The sequence below is a fragment of the Miscanthus floridulus genome, chromosome 19 (genome assembly GCF_019320115.1).
Source record: "Miscanthus floridulus cultivar M001 chromosome 19, ASM1932011v1, whole genome shotgun sequence".
Lineage (NCBI taxonomy): Eukaryota > Viridiplantae > Streptophyta > Magnoliopsida > Poales > Poaceae > Miscanthus > Miscanthus floridulus.
This window is the reverse complement of record NC_089598.1, coordinates 80854261-80871091: the sequence shown is the minus strand read 5'-3', so window position 1 is coordinate 80871091 and position 16831 is coordinate 80854261. Positions and strand designations below refer to the sequence as shown.

Genomic DNA, 16831 nt, shown 5'->3' with positions numbered 1-16831 from the left:
AGTGATTTTGCTTTGTATTTACTGTAGAAAAACGTGATTTCACCATTAATCTTCGACATTTGTTCTAAATCTCTATTGATTAGCCCCCCGAGATGCTCATCTTGGCTCCGCCACTGGCAACAGAATAACTTATTATGTGGCTAGCTACAGAACAGTACATGTGTGTGTGTGTGTATATATATATATATATATATATATATATATATATATATATATATATATATATAGTTCAATTGCCTGAGTACCATTCAAATAATATTATTTTATTATGAATACATCGAAGCTAAGTGTTGTTTAGTTGATTATATTTTTTGTGCTAGAACTTATCTACTTAAATTTATGGTCTTGCCTTAGCATATATGTTCATTTCGAAAAAAATACTATAAATAGAAAAATTCTAGGTTTCACAGAAAAATACTGTAAATAGAAAAATAGCGCGCGCTGTAGCACCGACGTGGCCCCTTTTGCATTCACAAGAAACGTACCCCCACCAAACCCGCAGCCGATAGATGCCCGCCCAATCCCCTGTCTCGTCAGTCGTCACTTCCTTCTCCCTCCAGCTCCAGCAGGCCGCCTCCGCGCACCCGCACAGCGACGGCCGTTCAGCATGGTGGCAGCGTCCGTGGCCGAGCGGGCCTACGAGGTGGCGACGCGGTCCGCGCTGGTGGCACTGGAGCGCAACCTCATCCCGGACGCGGTGACCCGGCGCCTGACGCGGCTCCTGCTCGCGCAGCGCCTCCGCCAGGGCTACCTCCCCTCCGCGCCGCTCCAGCTGCAGCAGCTCCTCCAGTTCGTCCGCTGTAAGTACCGAGTACAACTCCTCCAGTTTGTCCGTTGTTAAGTCCCGACTACCGGGTGCAGTCTGCCAACTGCCAACGGCCCGCTGTAAGTATCGACTACCGAGTACTCCGTACATCGGCGCCGCCGTACCGGCGAGTGTTCCGCCACCCCAACCGCCGCGCGGCGGTTTCAGTTAAAGGTCGGATAAGGTATTCGTGGTCGTGGGGGTGTCCGTGGGAAATATTCAACGAATATATGGGATGTTATTAGGTTGACCGCTGTCAAAAAAAAGGACATCTCACATTTTGATAAGTTAAACAATATAAATTTTTGACTAAATATATAAAAAAATACTAATATTTGTGATACCAGGTAAGCATTATTAGATTAATCACGTCATATATTTTCATAGTAAACTTATTTTGGAGACACAAATGCTGGTATTATTGTTTATAAACTTAATCAAAACTAAGAATGGTTGACTCCTCAAAATAAGTTTTTTTTTAAGAAAAGGCAGGTTGCAGGACCAAATTAGAAACACTCCTCCCACCGTCAATGTGTTCACCCCTCAGGAAAATGTCCTGCGCCTTTGCAGTAGGTCCTCTTTAATCAAGGAGGCAACCTGCTGTGCCGTCTTAAACTCGTTCTAAAAATCCTCATATTCCTCTCCTTCACAAGTTCCACACAATATAGATTAGTATTCCGTTGAAACGTCTGCGGTCCTGTTTTGGGGAAACGCCTGCAGTTCTGTTTTGGAATCTTGTTTGCTGCATCTTCCCACCAATCGGCAACGCAGTTGGGGTCATATTGCGGCAACTGCACCATGAGATTTTCCCAAGATAACACTTGGCCTCAAACGACCTTTGCGAAGGGGCATAGCAAAGAGAGATGAAGCCATGTCTCCAAAGGTCCATTTTACACAAAACATAATGTTCTTGAAGAGGCCACCCCCTCTTTTGTAAACTAGTAATTTGCGCGCGCCCATGCGCTCATGATAACTTTGCGGTTTTATTTGTCAAATGAAATAACCTTGACAAAGAATGAATAACACTCAAAGACCAAATAAAGTAACTGCGCATTATATTGATATAGTAGGTTGACATGAACATAACATATTACAGGAGACACCTGTTCTCAATATGCCAACATAGATAGGCCATTGTTCTTGATAAGGTAGCCCTTGGACTAAAAATATGAATGGGCAACTTCATTCCACAGCCTCAGCCTGCCCATTTAGATGAAAGCTCTGTCAAGCGCTTGCTCAGAATTGACAGATCATACACAAGATCGCTATAATATTGAAAAACAGGATGCACTAATCAATATTATGAGAATTTATTTGATGTGGCTTTACAGAAACATATTAGTAATGTGCAAGGCGATACAGAACTGTCCAAAAATGTTTAACAGTATTGGAATGCTGAAAAGAATCTCAAAGTTGTTAACACTGATTTACCTTTAAATGATGAAAAGAATCTCAAAATTAGTAACACTGGTTTACCCATAAACTAATCGAGACCAGCACAGAAAAGAATGCACTCCATGTGGCATAATCATTGTTTTTTGTAGGTGGTGATATTAGTAGATAGGATCTGAATGCCTAGCATAGTGAGATTCAGTGGCAAGGTAAAATAAATTTTTACATTGACAATGTGGTAAAGTTAAGACAACCAAGTAGCAGCTGAGACATAGTAATTCCTATAAAAAAATAGCACATGCCTTGCAAAGAGGAAGCGATGAATCAAATAGCAGTATGCCATTTTTTTCACAAAGATTTCTCCAACAGAAGGCTAATGTGGAAGCACCAAAAGAGCAGCTACTAACATTTTTCATATATCGCAGGGGATTAAAGAATACCTTTCACTGCCAAAAAAAATGGAACTTGTCGATTCATGCAGCAAATGAATATTGTTGTTTCAAAAAGTCAGTATCTATGCAAAACAAGGACTGGTATGTTATGAGACTGGTAGGGAATGCCAGGAACACATTGTTATCTCGCACTAACAATTACCAAACTGAACCCTATTAGACGTCATTATAGAGTCCAAGTGGCATAAGCTGCAGCCTGTGAGGAAATTAAATAAGATAAGGCATGTCCTTAGTGACCAGGCATACCAATTTCATTGGACCAAAACCTGCAGGGCAGAAAAAGCACTTATTATTTTCTGAACCCCCACCAAGGACCCATCACTATGGCAGGGAAAAAACACAAGAGATGTCCTCAGATAGAGTACCTGTTTGTGTGAATATACTTAAAATGGGACATTAAAAGTCCTACAATACACTCCTGGCAAGTTTAAATACTCAACCAAGTTTAGAGCTCAGAAAACTAATTTAATTAGAGTAAAAGATAAGTGACAGGAAGTTCCAACAAAGCCTTATCAGTATGTTTTCATTTTCTCTGCATGATTATGGGAACTGACTGCTGATAGGGCTCAATCACACCAGCCACCAGGGATCACTCACACTGAATCCCTGAAGACTAAAGTAATTTGGAACTTTGATCCACTGTGACACCATGAGAAAGAGAGAGGAACGTGTACTACCTTTGTCCATAAAATAATGCAATTCTCACATTTCGAGGAGTCAAACAGTTTAAACTTTGACTAAAATTATATGAAAAAGTGCTAACACTCATGAGACAAAATAAGTACCATTAGATTAGTTATAGAATATATTTTCATAATAAATTTATTTGGAGACATAAATGCTAATATTATTTACTATAAACTTGGTCAAACTTAAGCTAGTGTGACCGGCACGGTTCCCATAATTGCATTCTTTTGTGGACGGAGCGAGTACATTGGTTTGGGGAACAATTGAATTAAGTACCATGAGTAAGAGAGGAATGTGTACATTGGATTGGGGAACAATTGAATTAAGCAAAGGAATGTCCAACCACTAGCGCTAGTAGTGAGAAGCCTGACCATGGATCTCTATGGACTAAAGCATCTATTTCCCTATCACCTCCAATGCTCTACAGGTAGATTAAAGAACAACATTTTTTTCCTCGAAAAACCATGCAAAAAACACCAAATTGACAGTGTGCAAGCATTTTCTGAGGGTCACTACCCCATATTGCAGAACTAAAAAAAGCTCTTGCTTCCTATAATCATAGTCATTTGTAAATTTTTTCTGATAATCAATAAAGAGGAAGGAAATCCCTCTTGTTATTAGCCCCCAGCTTGCAAAATTAAAACAAAAGCAAAAAAGGTAACATTAGTTAAACACATATGAAGGGAGTAAAAAAATCACCAAACTAATCAAGCATTTACCTGGTCTCCCAGTGGCCATAAGCTAGGATACACAGGATATGGAAAAGGAAAGAAAACAAAAGTCAAAACAAATATTTGAAGTCTGGTTGCACATCCTAAATTCCTGCATAAGGTAGGACAAAAGCAAATAGCACCTTCTGATTTATCATGCATCATCAATGCGTACTTGCAACCAAGAAGAAACTGCAACCTGCACTATGAAGGGCTGAAGGCACTTCCTATTTACTGCAGCCAAGCTCGGAAGGTAAAAAAACAGGTTGGATTCCTGAACTCTGAATCTCTGAATTTTCTTTTTCATTAGGAACATGAGATTGCTTCCTCTGTGATCAATTACCTGCTCACTGCAACAAAGCATAGACCAATATACTATGTGACAACAGTTGAAGAGAAATGGGATTTGGCGGTTGCCGTCGGAGCAGAGTCCGGCTCGGCGACGGATGGTAGGAGAAAGGGAGGGGTGAGGCTAACAGGGCGGACCTCCCGGTCTGGGACACAGGTGCGCGGGGCCCAGCGGCCAGCGGGCCAGAGAGAGGAGAGGGTCGCTGCACGCCGACGCCCCTGCCCGCTGCTTGCCGGCGCCCCGGGCGCAGCTGCTTCCCGGCGCCTCTCGACGGAGCCCCTAGCCGACTGCAGGAGAACAGCGGTTGGACTGCTGGAGCCGGAGGAGCAGGAGAATGGCGCCGCGTCCGTGGATCTAGGGCTCCGGGCGGACGACTGACTGGGAGGGGCGGAGGGGGGAAGTCGGGGGACCGGGGAAGGGGCCGGCGACGGGACTACGGGAGCAACCGAGATCATGTGTTGTTGCAACATAGGCCCTCTTTGGGATAGTTTGCCGTTAAGTTGTACCAAACTGGACAAAGTATCATCAACCCTGCATTACAATTCTCTGAGGCTCCAATGATGACTAACAGATGCCAATATGTATCTGTTTTGTTATCTAATGTTTCAGTAAAGACTAACCTAGCCACCAGAGCGATACCCTGATTGATTGCTAGTTTTGTGATGCTATTGATCTCTTAGGAGTTAGGAATCGAATTTCTCATTATTGTGCTGCTTGTTTTCCGTGATGCAGCTGTTGAAGAGATGCCCATTGCCATTGAAACAGACACAACTAAAGCCCAACATTATGAGTTGCCAACTGCATTTTTCAAGTTAGTGCTTGGAAGGAATCTCAAATACAGGTTTGTGCGCACTCCTTAGTTTTAGCAAAAGACATATTCTGGTCAGATGGTATACTAGGAAGAGGTCTGTTTATATGAGTGGCTGATGGTGCAGTGTGTATACTCCCACTCCTTAGTTTAAGCAAAAGACATATTCTCTTTGGTTAATCCACACGAATACATTGAATCTTCCAGTTCCTGCTACTTCCCTGATGATTCAAGCACCCTAGAAGATGCTGAGGTTGCAATGATAGATCTGTATTGTGAGAGGTCAAAACTACAAGATGGCCAAAGCATCCTAGATGTTGGATGTGGATGGGGATCCCTTTCACTGTACATTGCAAAGAAATATAGGAACTGCAGTGTAACAGGGATATGCAACTCTACTACACAAAAGGCTTTTATAGAAGAGCAATGTAGGTAAGTGTAATGGTTTCAGTGCTTCGGTGGTACATGGAGTCAGTTGATTATTTTTACATGTAGTGCCAACTTATGTTCCATGTAACCCTTCTAAGTGACCATTGCAGCCTATTCCTGTCACTGCAATTTGTTTCATGTTCATCATGTTGTTATATTGCTGTCAATTCTGCAGCTGTTGCAAACTTGTAAATAATGAAGTTCAAATATCATGAGCTGTTTAAGGATATAATTGTCCAAGACCTCATACTATTGACAAAAATTCTTTCACATGCATGTAGATTTGCTAGATATGCGGACAGATCTACCACCATTTGGTCTAACTTTGATTTCCCTTCCAGTAATACTTTGTTATGCTACATTGCCACTTCAATTCTGTTTCAGGGAAAATGAGTTGTCAAATGTTGAGATAATTGTGGCAGACATCAGCAAGTTTGAGATGGAGCGCTCTTTTGACAGGATCATATCTATAGAGATGTTTGAGGTATGATTCAGTTTGGTGTCTTGCTGTGCTTTCAATATTCATCAAGGCAAATGATCGTTTGTCATGGCCCATTATGCAGCACATGAAAAACTACAAGTCGCTTCTTAAGAAGATATCCAGGTGGATGAAAGAGGACGGCCTACTATTTGTTCACTTCTTCTGCCACAAAACATTTCCATATCATTTTGAGGTAGATTAATGATCCTGCATTTTCACTGGTCATTTGGTGCATTCCACCACCTAATAAACTGCAGGCTTGTACCTGTATTTGTATTTGGCTGGTGCACAAAGTTGTAGCTAATCTGTCGGATGCACGCAGCATAGTTTTAATCTCAATATCTAAGGCATTCCATGTGAACTTAAGATCTCAATATCTGATCCATACTGAACACATTCCGTGTAAACCGTCAGACGTGGACTACGAGCGAGCAACAATTATTTTTATTTGCTAGGATTCGAACTCAAAACTTGGCTTTGATACCATATTGAGATGCATGCAATGACCAGTTTAATCCAAAAGCTTAAGCTAATGGGGAGAAGTGAGCAATTCACTTATACTTCAACAATTATGTTAATCTTCATCACCTCACAATTTGACAGGATAAAAATGATGATGATTGGATCACGAGGTATTTCTTCAGTGGAGGAACAATGCCATCTGCAAACCTACTTCTCTACTTTCAGGTAGTGTCCAATCATTCTTTCTTTTTTGAGGAGTGCTCTCATGCATTAAGTATGAATACCGGTTGACTGGCTATCAATCAATACTCTTACGAATGTTTATATTTACTGACTCTGATAACATGCGGTTTTGATATTTTACTGACTATACTACTGCAGGAAGATGTATCTGTGGTCAATCATTGGCTTATCAGTGGCACGCATTATGCGAGAACTAGGTACTATATACCTCTGTCCAAAAAAAATGTAAATTTAGAAACATTCTTGGTTAACTTGTCCAAACTTTGACTAAACATATATGTAAGATAATTTAACTTGGTACTATGTTAGATTTGTATTCTTTTGTGGATGGAGGGAGTATGTCCTTCCAAGCTTCAAACTATCCTCGCTGTAATAATCCATGCATTCTAAACTGATTTTTTAGTCAGCAACTCCTGTGACTATTAGTGAGGAAATGCAAAAGTTGCATTTCAAGCTTTATCTTGTAAGTAGAGGATTTATCATTTTTGCCATTTGCACTGTCGTGTTTTATACTGTAAAGGACAAAATGTCAGGCAACAAGTGCATCGACGTCCAGTACAGTGTATTGATTAACTTAAGCACTTGGGGTCATTTTTGTGCAGCGAGGAGTGGCTAAAACGTATGGACAAGAGTATCACTTCAATAAGACCGATCTTCGAGAAAACTTATGGGAAGGAATCAACTACCAAATGGATAGCTTATTGGCGGACGTTCTTCATCTCGGTAGCTGAACTTTTTGGATACAACAATGGAGATGAATGGATGGTTGCACATTACTTGTTCCAAAAGAAGTAGAGGTTACTGCTAGCAGTATAGCATAGAACCACTTGGAAGCACCCATTCAAAAGTCAATATGTTTTGAGTAATTTTGTCAATTACCTCGACGAACAACTTGTATCCCATACCAATAAGATACTTCGTAGTGGTTTCAAAAATAAAATCTGGAATCACGTTGTGAAATTTCATCCTGGACAGTTCCAGTTCTTAGTTCCATATTTTATGCCTTCAGATGTTTTGTAGAGTTAGGCTAATTCTTGCAAGAAAACAAAGGATGGTTTGGATAATCCAAACTCCGGATTTTTTTTTCTCAAACGTTGTAGGAGAGCTGTGTGTCATTTTATTAAGATAAGAAGTACAAAGTGTGCCATAACTGAGGAGTTTTAGCTACTGATAATGGTGTACAGAACAACACTTCACCAAGATACCTGATCTCAGAGAAATCACACTGAAAATTGTAATCGGACCCTCCAAGAAAATGTATTGTAGGCTATAGCTACAAAAACATACAGCATCCCAGAACTGAATTCAGTTGTAACTTCAATTGTTTGAGTACAAGATATAGGCCATTTAGCCTAAACCAGCTCTAACAAATCTAGACTAGTAACACAACTTATTCCTACAAAATACTATCTTCTTTCACTATAGAACTATTGCTCTTTATTTACATCTTAACTCAAAAGGACAGTGATGAATCAAACTATATACAACAAACAAAACAGTCATTTCATGCCTTTGTTAAGATGTCCGTAACTTCCATTGTTGTATTGCCGCATGCAAGGAATGGTTGGGAATTATGGATAAATGTGGAAGCCTCTGATTTGTCACTGGGGATATCTTGTATTTTTCGAGCCAAGCTTTGATTGCCCTGTGCTCATAGGTGTGCCCATCAGCAGCAACGTAAGGATCTTCCATTATCTCCTGCATCAAAATTCTTCCATTTAGCTAGAGTGGCAAAGGGGTAAATGGAACTGTTCATGTAAAGTACCTAGCTAATTTTACCTGCAGTATCGGACAGAAGAAGTGGCTTGGTGCAAGGATATTTTCGAATTTGAAAGAAACAGTAACCCTGCTTAGGATATTTTCGAGCTCTGGAAGCACTTCCGACTCAAGGTTAGGTCTGTCCCTGCATTTTAAGGCTGTACACCACAACCCAAGTTTTGCCAACATCTCGGCCTCAGCAATTGGCCAATCAGGCTGAGACTTGTCGAGGATATCTGATAATATCCCCCTTTTAATTGCCTCTTCTACACTACTTACCAGCCCATGTGGACGCTTGCCAGTTAGTAGTTGAAGAATGATAATACCCAAAGCATAAAGATCTGATTTTGGTCGAATTGTCCCAGTTAATTGATACTCGGGATCCATGTAATACAGTGTGCCAGCGATGACAGTGTCTCTGTACTCTGTGAACCCTTCTGGCACAAGATCTGATATGAGCTTTGCAAAACCAACATCACCAATTTTGCTTACATAATTCTTGTCCAGCAAGATGTTCCCAGGCTTTAGGTCACGATGGACAATGGGCTCTGGTTTCGTCCCATGCAAGAAAGCAAGCCCACAAGCAACATCAAAGATAATTTGGAATCGAAGAAACCAATGGAGTGGCTGCCCTTTATTGTTGATAAGTAGATCTTCTAAACTCCCATTCTCCATGTATTCATACACAAGGCATCCAATTTCAGGACAAAAACCAAGCAGTAAAACCAAATTGGGATGGTGAAGTTGGCTGAGAATCTCTACCTGTCACACAATAGATCAATGTAATGAATCATTTAACCACATGGTATGTTATGTTTATGACATAGTGCAGCTGGTACAAAATGTAGCAAGTTCGGAAAAGGCCAAAAAAAAAAAAACACACATACAAGCAACTTGAGGTTTCAAAATTTCGAAAAAATAAGTAATTGACTATGTCCAATGAGAAAATTAGAAACATATAAATCAGTGTACCTCTCTCAAGAACTCATCAATCTTATTGGTGGAATCTTGTTGAATAACTTTTACAGCTACTTCAGTGTGGTCAAGGGTACACCTGTATACGTTCCCATACCCACCCTCACCAATCTTCTTTGCATCAGAAAAGTAATCAGTGGCAAGCTCTATTTCATGTTTCGAGTACTGCCTGCAACTTTTGACCATTGATAAAAGGGCATCCACAACCTTAGCATTCTCAATAGACACCATGTTAGCTAATATTTCAGCCTGGTGCTTGGAATAGGTCTCGTGTGTAAATGCATTTTTTGCCATCTCAACTGCTCCAATTGCTTCTAAATGTTTGGTTTTCTCATCTGCAACCGTCTGTTTCAACATTTCCTCTCTCTGCAGTGCCTCTTGCACCTTATTCACATCTTCACAGCACTCACTAGAAAGTAACTGAATCTGAAACAGTAAAAATTAAATAGGCATATAAGTAAAAATCTTCTGTCGGAGGGGGAACCAAGGATACTAAATGAAAGACTTAAGTTTGGACTGTACCAGCTAAATCATGAGATCATTATCAACCTTCGATAGTTTAGCGTAAATAAGAATGCCTCATAGTGAATCAACAGACAGATTTTTAAAATAAAACTTTACTTTTAAGGGCCAAGTAGTGTACTATCATGCATCACTGACCTTTTTCTTAGCATGGGCGAGATTTCCACAAGCTCTGTCATACATCATCAAAGTATCCTTCAGCTCCTTCCTCAGTTTTTCTTCTTCATCTATATGTTGGTACTGGAAATGAAGCCAGAAAACAAAGTCAGTGGTACTGAATTTTAGAGTATTTCCAGAAATGAATTGATGTATCTGAAAGTGAGCACTAGCCAGAATGTTCTTAAGGATGGAAAAAAGCTCTGACCTCTTCAACTGAGCTTAAGGCAACATAATGAACTTCCTTCAATTGGCTAATAGCATCAAAATCTTTGTTCCTTTCTCTCCCTGGTGTCCTTCGACCTAAGCTTCCTAAAAAACCTCTTCTATGACTTTCTGAACTTTTAATGGCGTTGGAAGAAGTGCTTAGAGAACTGCAGACTTGAGAGAATGAGCCTGAACTAGAATTTCCAGAATATTTTGGTATCTCATCATCAGCCAGATTATTCAAAGCCTGTTTGTCTTGCAACCAGTCCCTCTGTATTTGATCAAATGCTTTATGACTTATTGACTGAATCCGAATAGAAGCGTTCGACTCTGTAAAGAAACATATATTTGGGAAAAAAAGAAACTCAAAACGAATAGTAAACAAAGACAAAAGTATTGAAGGAAAGGAAACTGAGCAATACATACTGCTATTTCGAGCCTGATTTGCAATTTTTATTGTTAATCTGCGCCGGGACACAACAAATATGTTGCAGAAACTTGGCACAGTTTTCAGAACTGTAAAAGGCACATCTTGGAGCCGTAAAATCCTGAAAAGGGAATAATAGCACCATTTGTCAATGATTGGCTAAAAATCGATGGTGACAAAGTTCAGAATATAAACAGACAAACCCATTATTTTAGTTCCTCCTCTTCTTTCAAACTGGGTAACGCCCATTTCCATTAAAAAAATAACAACAAATATATTTTATTTATTAATATGCATTTGAAGTAGATAATGGGTTCAGCCAAGCAGCATTGAAATGTTATCCCTAAGTAATATATATTGACATGGCTATACATGCAGAAATGTAAACTAGTCATATTGAAAACGCAGAGCACAACATGGCATGTACAGGGTTTAAACTGGAATTTTAATTTTTCAGTTTGATAGGAGTTGGTACAGAATCATTCGATGGACAGCTAACAGAAAAAATTGATTAAGGGTACAGGACTTGAGAAAGAGTCTAGAAGGCTACCACAAGCAACAAAAGTAGATCCACCAAAAAGATGTGGCAGTTGAGGCACATAATGCACCAAACTATACAACTGAAAAAGAAAAAAGAAACCAGCTGCTAATCCTGCTTTGCAAATGACATCTTCTAGCTTCACAGAAATATATTTATGAGAACTGATCAAGGCAACCTTTGCACAAAAAAGAATTGTTAGCGAAGGTATGTGAGTAGTGTGAATTGTGATGTCTGATGTGGGACGCTGAAGAGGGGAGTTTTATGCCTTCCAAGAACAATTCTTTTCCATCTTTGCATGTACATCTTTTGAGGTGATCACAAATTTAGAAAAAAGAGGATAAGCACTAGGTAATGCTGAGCCTTTTTGTGGCAAAATATCCCAAAATGGACACTCTTTATCTTTTTCCAATGCATTCCTAAAGGTGGTCAACAAGAAATTTTCAACCAACTGCTCAGTTGGTACAAAAAGCAGAGATCAGTTGTACTAGTCGTACATAACTTGCACAGATCAGCATCAAACAGGACCATACCTGCTGCCACTCTTGCCAAGGGACAATAGGTTAGTCCTATCATATTTTACTCAAAAACATAAAAGGGCTTAAAAGAGGCTGGTCTTCATAAAAAATAAGATCAATCCAATCGTACGTGCATGCACCCAGCTTTCGAAAGACAAATGCTGCGCGCACATCCCACTATCTCAAAAGGTTTGTCTGTTTATATTTTGAGTTTTGTTTTCCTTTTGTTCCCTAGCAGAGTAGCAGTGCTTGTACACATCTCACTATGCCAAATGCGCGCGCATCTCACTAAGTCACTATCCCCTTTTTGCTCCCTTGCTTTCCTTTTGTTTTAAATAGGATAGGAAAAAGGCTAAACCGTTGATAGCCCATGATCCATGATCCATCACATCACTTTTGGGGTTCTCAAAAGCAAAATTCTAGCCTTTGTGCTTGGAGAGATTTGCAAAAAGCGCTAGCCTTTGACAGAAATGACGCTCAATCCTCACGAAATGTTTGTTCACCTACGACCCTATGTCACTGTTGCATGCCAAAGCGTTAGGCTGGCAGAATGAAGCTCATCTCACTATCTCCAAAAAGGGGACACCATCTCCGAAAAGGGACACTCCTTTTTGCTCCTTGTGTCCTTTATTTTATTTCATTTCAGCAAAACTTAACAGCAATTCCCTAATAAATAGTAGTAAATCCGAACAACATCGGCATTGGTTTCTCAAAAGTGAAAATTCCAACCACCTTCTGTACCAGGAGAAAATGTTAACAGAATTAAATCCTCACCTCCGGAACCAGCTGAGTGTGGCGGATCCGAGCACGAGACTACGCACGCCGGACTCCGCCGCGTACTTCACCAGCGCCTCCGCGACGCTATCCCCTTCCAGAACCACCGTCTCCACCTGCGAATTCAGTCGATCAGAAACGACGCAGTACCAGCAAAGCTAGGATGCAGAGTGAAACGCGTGGGGTCACTAACGGTTCTGCCGCCGCGGCCGACGAGGCGGCGGAAGGGGAGGAAGACCTCCTGCGCGCGCGCGCGGCAGTCCTGCGCGTACATCTCCACCACTTCCCGCTCCATCTTCTCCACCGGCACCCTCTCCCCCGCTTCACCACACCGAGAGAAATCATGGAGCCCAACGTCAGGTCGCTGCCATTTGGAACCCAAAGGACTCGAGGAAGGGGAGGGACTAGGAGGACGGGAAGTGAAGTGATCCTTACATGGAGACGGGACGAAGGAGACGGGCGGGATGACGTGGACGAGCGCGACGCGGCCGCCGGCCGGGACAAGGCTGGAGGCGGCCCACCGCGCGGCTCGGCGGCTGGCGCGGCCGTCCCCGCGCACGGCCACCGCGACCTGGACCTGGAAGACGCCCCCGCCGTCGCCCGGCGAGGACGACGAACCCTCCATGCCTCCCTGCGGCGCCTGAGGAGGAGGAGAGGAGGTGGCGAAGAAGTCAACTCAGCTGAGCTGGTGCGGTCTGCGGCGGCGGGGAAGCAACGGCCGGGCGGGCGGGCGGGTTGCTTCGAGAGCACGGGGCGGTTTGCGTTGTTTAATGATGAGGAGCTCGTTCGTTCAACGGATGTTTCGGCGGCAGTCACCGCGACCGTGACGTTCGGATGGTGACGTGGAGGCTGGGCCGTCTTCCGTGGGGCCCTCGGTGGGACCGGGGGAGGAGGGCCGCGTGGTGGCGAGTTTTTCTCGGGAGTGAGATCCGGATGAAGGGTGGAGCTGCTGCAGCGGAGTGTTGGTTTCGGTTTGGTCGGCGATTTCGGGGTGTTGAGCTTTATCTTGTTGAGATTATACTTGGCCATCGGGCCGGCCCGATGGCGTCGGCCCGAGCACGGGCCAGGCACGGCCCGGAGGATGTCGGGCCGGCACGGCACGCCGTGCCTTCCGTGCCGTGCCACTATAGGCCTCGTGCCTTGCCTTCGGCCCAGGCACGGCACTATGGACCGATTTCTGTGCCGGGCCGGCCCGCGAGGCACGGCCATTTCCACAGGCCGTGCTAGCCCGAGGCCCACGAGAGAGGGAAGGGGAGAGCAGGAGGCAGGGCGCCACGGGAGGCGGCCGCCGCCGGCGGCATGCTCGCCCCAGAGGCAGATCCGTCCGCCAGCGCGCTCGCCCTGGAGGTGGGCCGCGTGAGGACGCCACGCGCGGGAGGAAGACGGCTGCGCGCGCTTGAACTCACTTCTTTCGACTATCCAGTTTGGCCATGAAGTTTGAATCTTCTCTTTCGACAATATTGAGGGCTTGTTCGGCTAGGGTTGTTCCTGGTGAGAATAGTTTCTAACGAGGGTTTAGCTATATAAATTACACCAGCAATTCTGGTACGAATAGTTCATGGTCACCATTCCCTGACAACCGAATGCATCCTAAGGGTTTTTAGTTTATTGGATTCAGATTTTTTAGAAAAAAAATCTTTTGATGACTTCACGGAATCGAGATAAGAAACTATACTCAAAGGGCGCCCGTTCGCTTCGCTGAAAAAACAAGCCGAAACATCGTTCCGGCTGATTTGGTGTGAGAGAAAAACGTTGTTCCGGTTGAAAAAAAAAACAAGCTGAAAAGTACGGATTATAAGAGAAGCGAACATGACCAAAATAAACTGAAAAAGAATGTTCGGACTATTCATGACCTCGTATGGTCACATTGACCTTGACGTCCAAGAGGTCGAGTACAACGTCTCCTATTTAAGGCCTTGTTCGTTTGAATTTATCAGCCGTACCTTTTCAGCGAAGTAACAGCATTTTTCTCTCATAACGAATCAGTATCAGCCAATTTTTCTGACTAGCCGAACAGGACCTGACACTTAGTACTGTACATCTCCGCGGCATCAATTACACATAGAAAATCGAAAATTTAAGAAAGAATTTGACGGCAGCGAGGCTAGTTCTCTCTAAACAGCCGTAGGCAAAAAGGTAAGCAAGAAGCAATGGCACTGTTTATTTGCACGGATGCGTACTCATTGTATTTCTTCTTCCAAGAACCGATCGATTGGCACCCGTGTAGCACATGCTAATATAATAACAGTCGCGATCTCCAGTCATGCCAAGCTATGGTGAAAAGGACTAGCGGGCTGTTCAGCAGGAGTTATTATGGCTGCGGCTAATTTGTATGGCTGATTTATTGTAAGAGAAAAATATTATTCCATGACTGAAAAGTATAGCTGATTCTAGCTGTAGACTTGACGTCAAAACCGCGCCAAACCTTAGAAGCAGTAATATAAAACAGACGATGCAACTTTAGGTGTGTACTAGTGTGATTTTAGTCGATCCATTTCATATTTAACTAATAATTTATAGGAGTACAAAAAAGATTTAACATTTACAACTTTTTTTCAGAGCGTTTGACATGTTTCATTAAGAGGATAAAAGTTCACAGTACAAGCACACGACGCTCCCTGTTCCAAGCGCGAGAGGCGGTGGACGCAGGGCTGCGCCGGCTACGCTTCAGCGGCAAGGATCCAAGTGTGGCGCTACATTGTTGAAGATGTTCGTGACCAAGGCCTAGTGCCCGTGGGAGCTAAAGCAGCGTCGTGAGGTCGGAGTACCCCGCTGAAATCCAGTCGTTGCCATCGCCATAATGTCTGTGCAGACCGTGGCATTCGAAGTTCAATCGGTTATATTATGATATTATATTTTAATGCTGAGTTTAATGTATATGTCCGGTGACGGAGCCAGAAATTATATATAAAGAGGCCGGTTAAAGAATTTTAAAATATGAGAATTGACTGTGCATAGGGGGCTAGTTGAAAAATTTCAGAATATGAGAATTGAATGTGCATGGGGTTTTTTGAAGAATTTTGAAATATGATAATTGACTTTAGCTTACTTGTTTAGATTCTTGTCCCCGAGTTATGCTCCTATTTTTCTGTATTTATTCTTCACGTAGTAGACGACCGTGTCTATCAACGGTGGGTCACATGTGATGACTCATGAATATTGGAATTTATTTCGGAAGTGCGTATACCGTGTTAGGTGACCGTGTTTATCAACAATGAGTCGCATGTGATGACTCATAAATCTTAAAATCTACTAGCTTAGTATTTCGAAATTGCTCAGTGGAGTAGGATGTGTGTGTTGTTCATAGGAGTGTTTGTATGTGCATATATGTGGGCACCTATATCTATACTGCGATTCACACTAAAAAAAGATGGTCACCGAATTGTTATTGCTAGTTAAATACACGTTCAATAAAATATAAAGTATAATGAAACATAGGTATTTTAGTAAAACCAAAAAATTAATAGATATGTTCTAATATGGTAGGCAAACAAATTTAGATAAACTAAAATTTTTTATTCTAATAATATTTTGTGTGATTTGTTGTCTAAACGATATCAATAATCATATATAACAAGATTTTCTTTATTGTATTTTTAATACAAACATAGACTATTAACTATATATATCTATAAAGATTAATATATTTGTAGATGTACGGATGCGCACATACTGTTACACTGTTCACACCTGCCTGTTAGTTAGCCAGTAATGTTGCTTCACGAACCTTCTTTACCTACCAAAAAAAATCATCGCTTGCTTCGCGAACCTTCTTTGCCTGCCCAAGCAAAAATTACCGCCTTATCCAATGCGCAGCCACGGCTCCCTTATATAAATAAATGTGTATTGTTAGGGGGGCATTGGCCCCACTAGCCCCCCTTGGCTCCGCCACTATATATGTTTGATATACTCTCTTTCTAAGAAAGAATACAATTTTAGCACAGTATTACGTTTTAGTATCTTAAGTTGGACCAATTATAAATAAAAATATCAATATTTATAATACCAAATAAATATCATTGGATTAATTATAAAATGTATTTTCATAATAAATTGATTCGAAGCCACAAATATGAATACTATTCACTACTAACTTGGTCAAACGTGAACTACTTCTACTGGCACGCAACACGTAGTT

At 42.0% G+C, this 16831-nt stretch overlaps 2 protein-coding genes across 3 annotated transcripts; one reads left to right on the top strand and one right to left on the bottom strand.

Annotated features, from left to right (window-relative positions):
• Positions 1-504: 504 nt before the first annotated feature.
• On the top strand, positions 505-7786 carry LOC136529585 ((S)-coclaurine N-methyltransferase-like). 2 transcript variants are annotated; one of them, XM_066522660.1, is made up of 8 exons: positions 505-800; positions 5128-5236; positions 5411-5635; positions 6017-6116; positions 6196-6306; positions 6717-6800; positions 6957-7015; positions 7421-7786. In XM_066522660.1, exons 1-8 carry the CDS (start codon positions 608-610, stop codon positions 7611-7613), a joined length of 1074 nt encoding a protein of 357 aa, XP_066378757.1. In that variant the 5' UTR covers positions 505-607; the 3' UTR covers positions 7614-7786. The 2 variants fall into 2 exon arrangements, with proteins under 2 accessions (XP_066378757.1, XP_066378758.1); XM_066522661.1 differs by lacking the exon at positions 505-800 and adding an exon at positions 824-4311.
• A 258-nt stretch (positions 7787-8044) lies between these two features.
• LOC136529584 (U-box domain-containing protein 34-like) lies at positions 8045-13421 on the bottom strand. Its single transcript, XM_066522659.1, has 9 exons — positions 13129-13421; positions 12887-13014; positions 12694-12809; positions 10863-10984; positions 10438-10766; positions 10212-10313; positions 9549-9977; positions 8598-9338; positions 8045-8516 (listed from the first exon to the last, which is right to left on the bottom strand). The coding sequence occupies exons 1-9, from the start codon at positions 13316-13318 to the stop codon at positions 8334-8336; spliced, it is 2340 nt and encodes a 779-aa protein (XP_066378756.1). The 5' UTR covers positions 13319-13421; the 3' UTR covers positions 8045-8333.
• Positions 13422-16831: the final 3410 nt, after the last annotated feature.

Excerpts from the sequence above, each read along its gene's own strand:
- LOC136529585 (XM_066522660.1), top strand. The coding sequence starts at position 608 with ATGGTGGCAGCGTCCGTGGCCGAGCGGGCCTACGAGGTGGCGACGCGG. Across the intron at positions 801-5,127 it reads GCTCCTCCAGTTCGTCCGCT|CTGTTGAAGAGATGCCCATT; the intron begins GTAAGTACCGAG and ends TCCGTGATGCAG. Across the intron at positions 6,801-6,956 it reads ACCTACTTCTCTACTTTCAG|GAAGATGTATCTGTGGTCAA; the intron begins GTAGTGTCCAAT and ends ATACTACTGCAG.
- LOC136529584 (XM_066522659.1), bottom strand. The coding sequence starts at position 13,318 with ATGGAGGGTTCGTCGTCCTCGCCGGGCGACGGCGGGGGCGTCTTCCAG. Across the intron at positions 12,810-12,886 it reads TCGGCCGCGGCGGCAGAACC|GTGGAGACGGTGGTTCTGGA; the intron begins GTTAGTGACCCC and ends CTGAATTCGCAG. Across the intron at positions 10,314-10,437 it reads CCTTAAGCTCAGTTGAAGAG|TACCAACATATAGATGAAGA; the intron begins GTCAGAGCTTTT and ends CTTCATTTCCAG.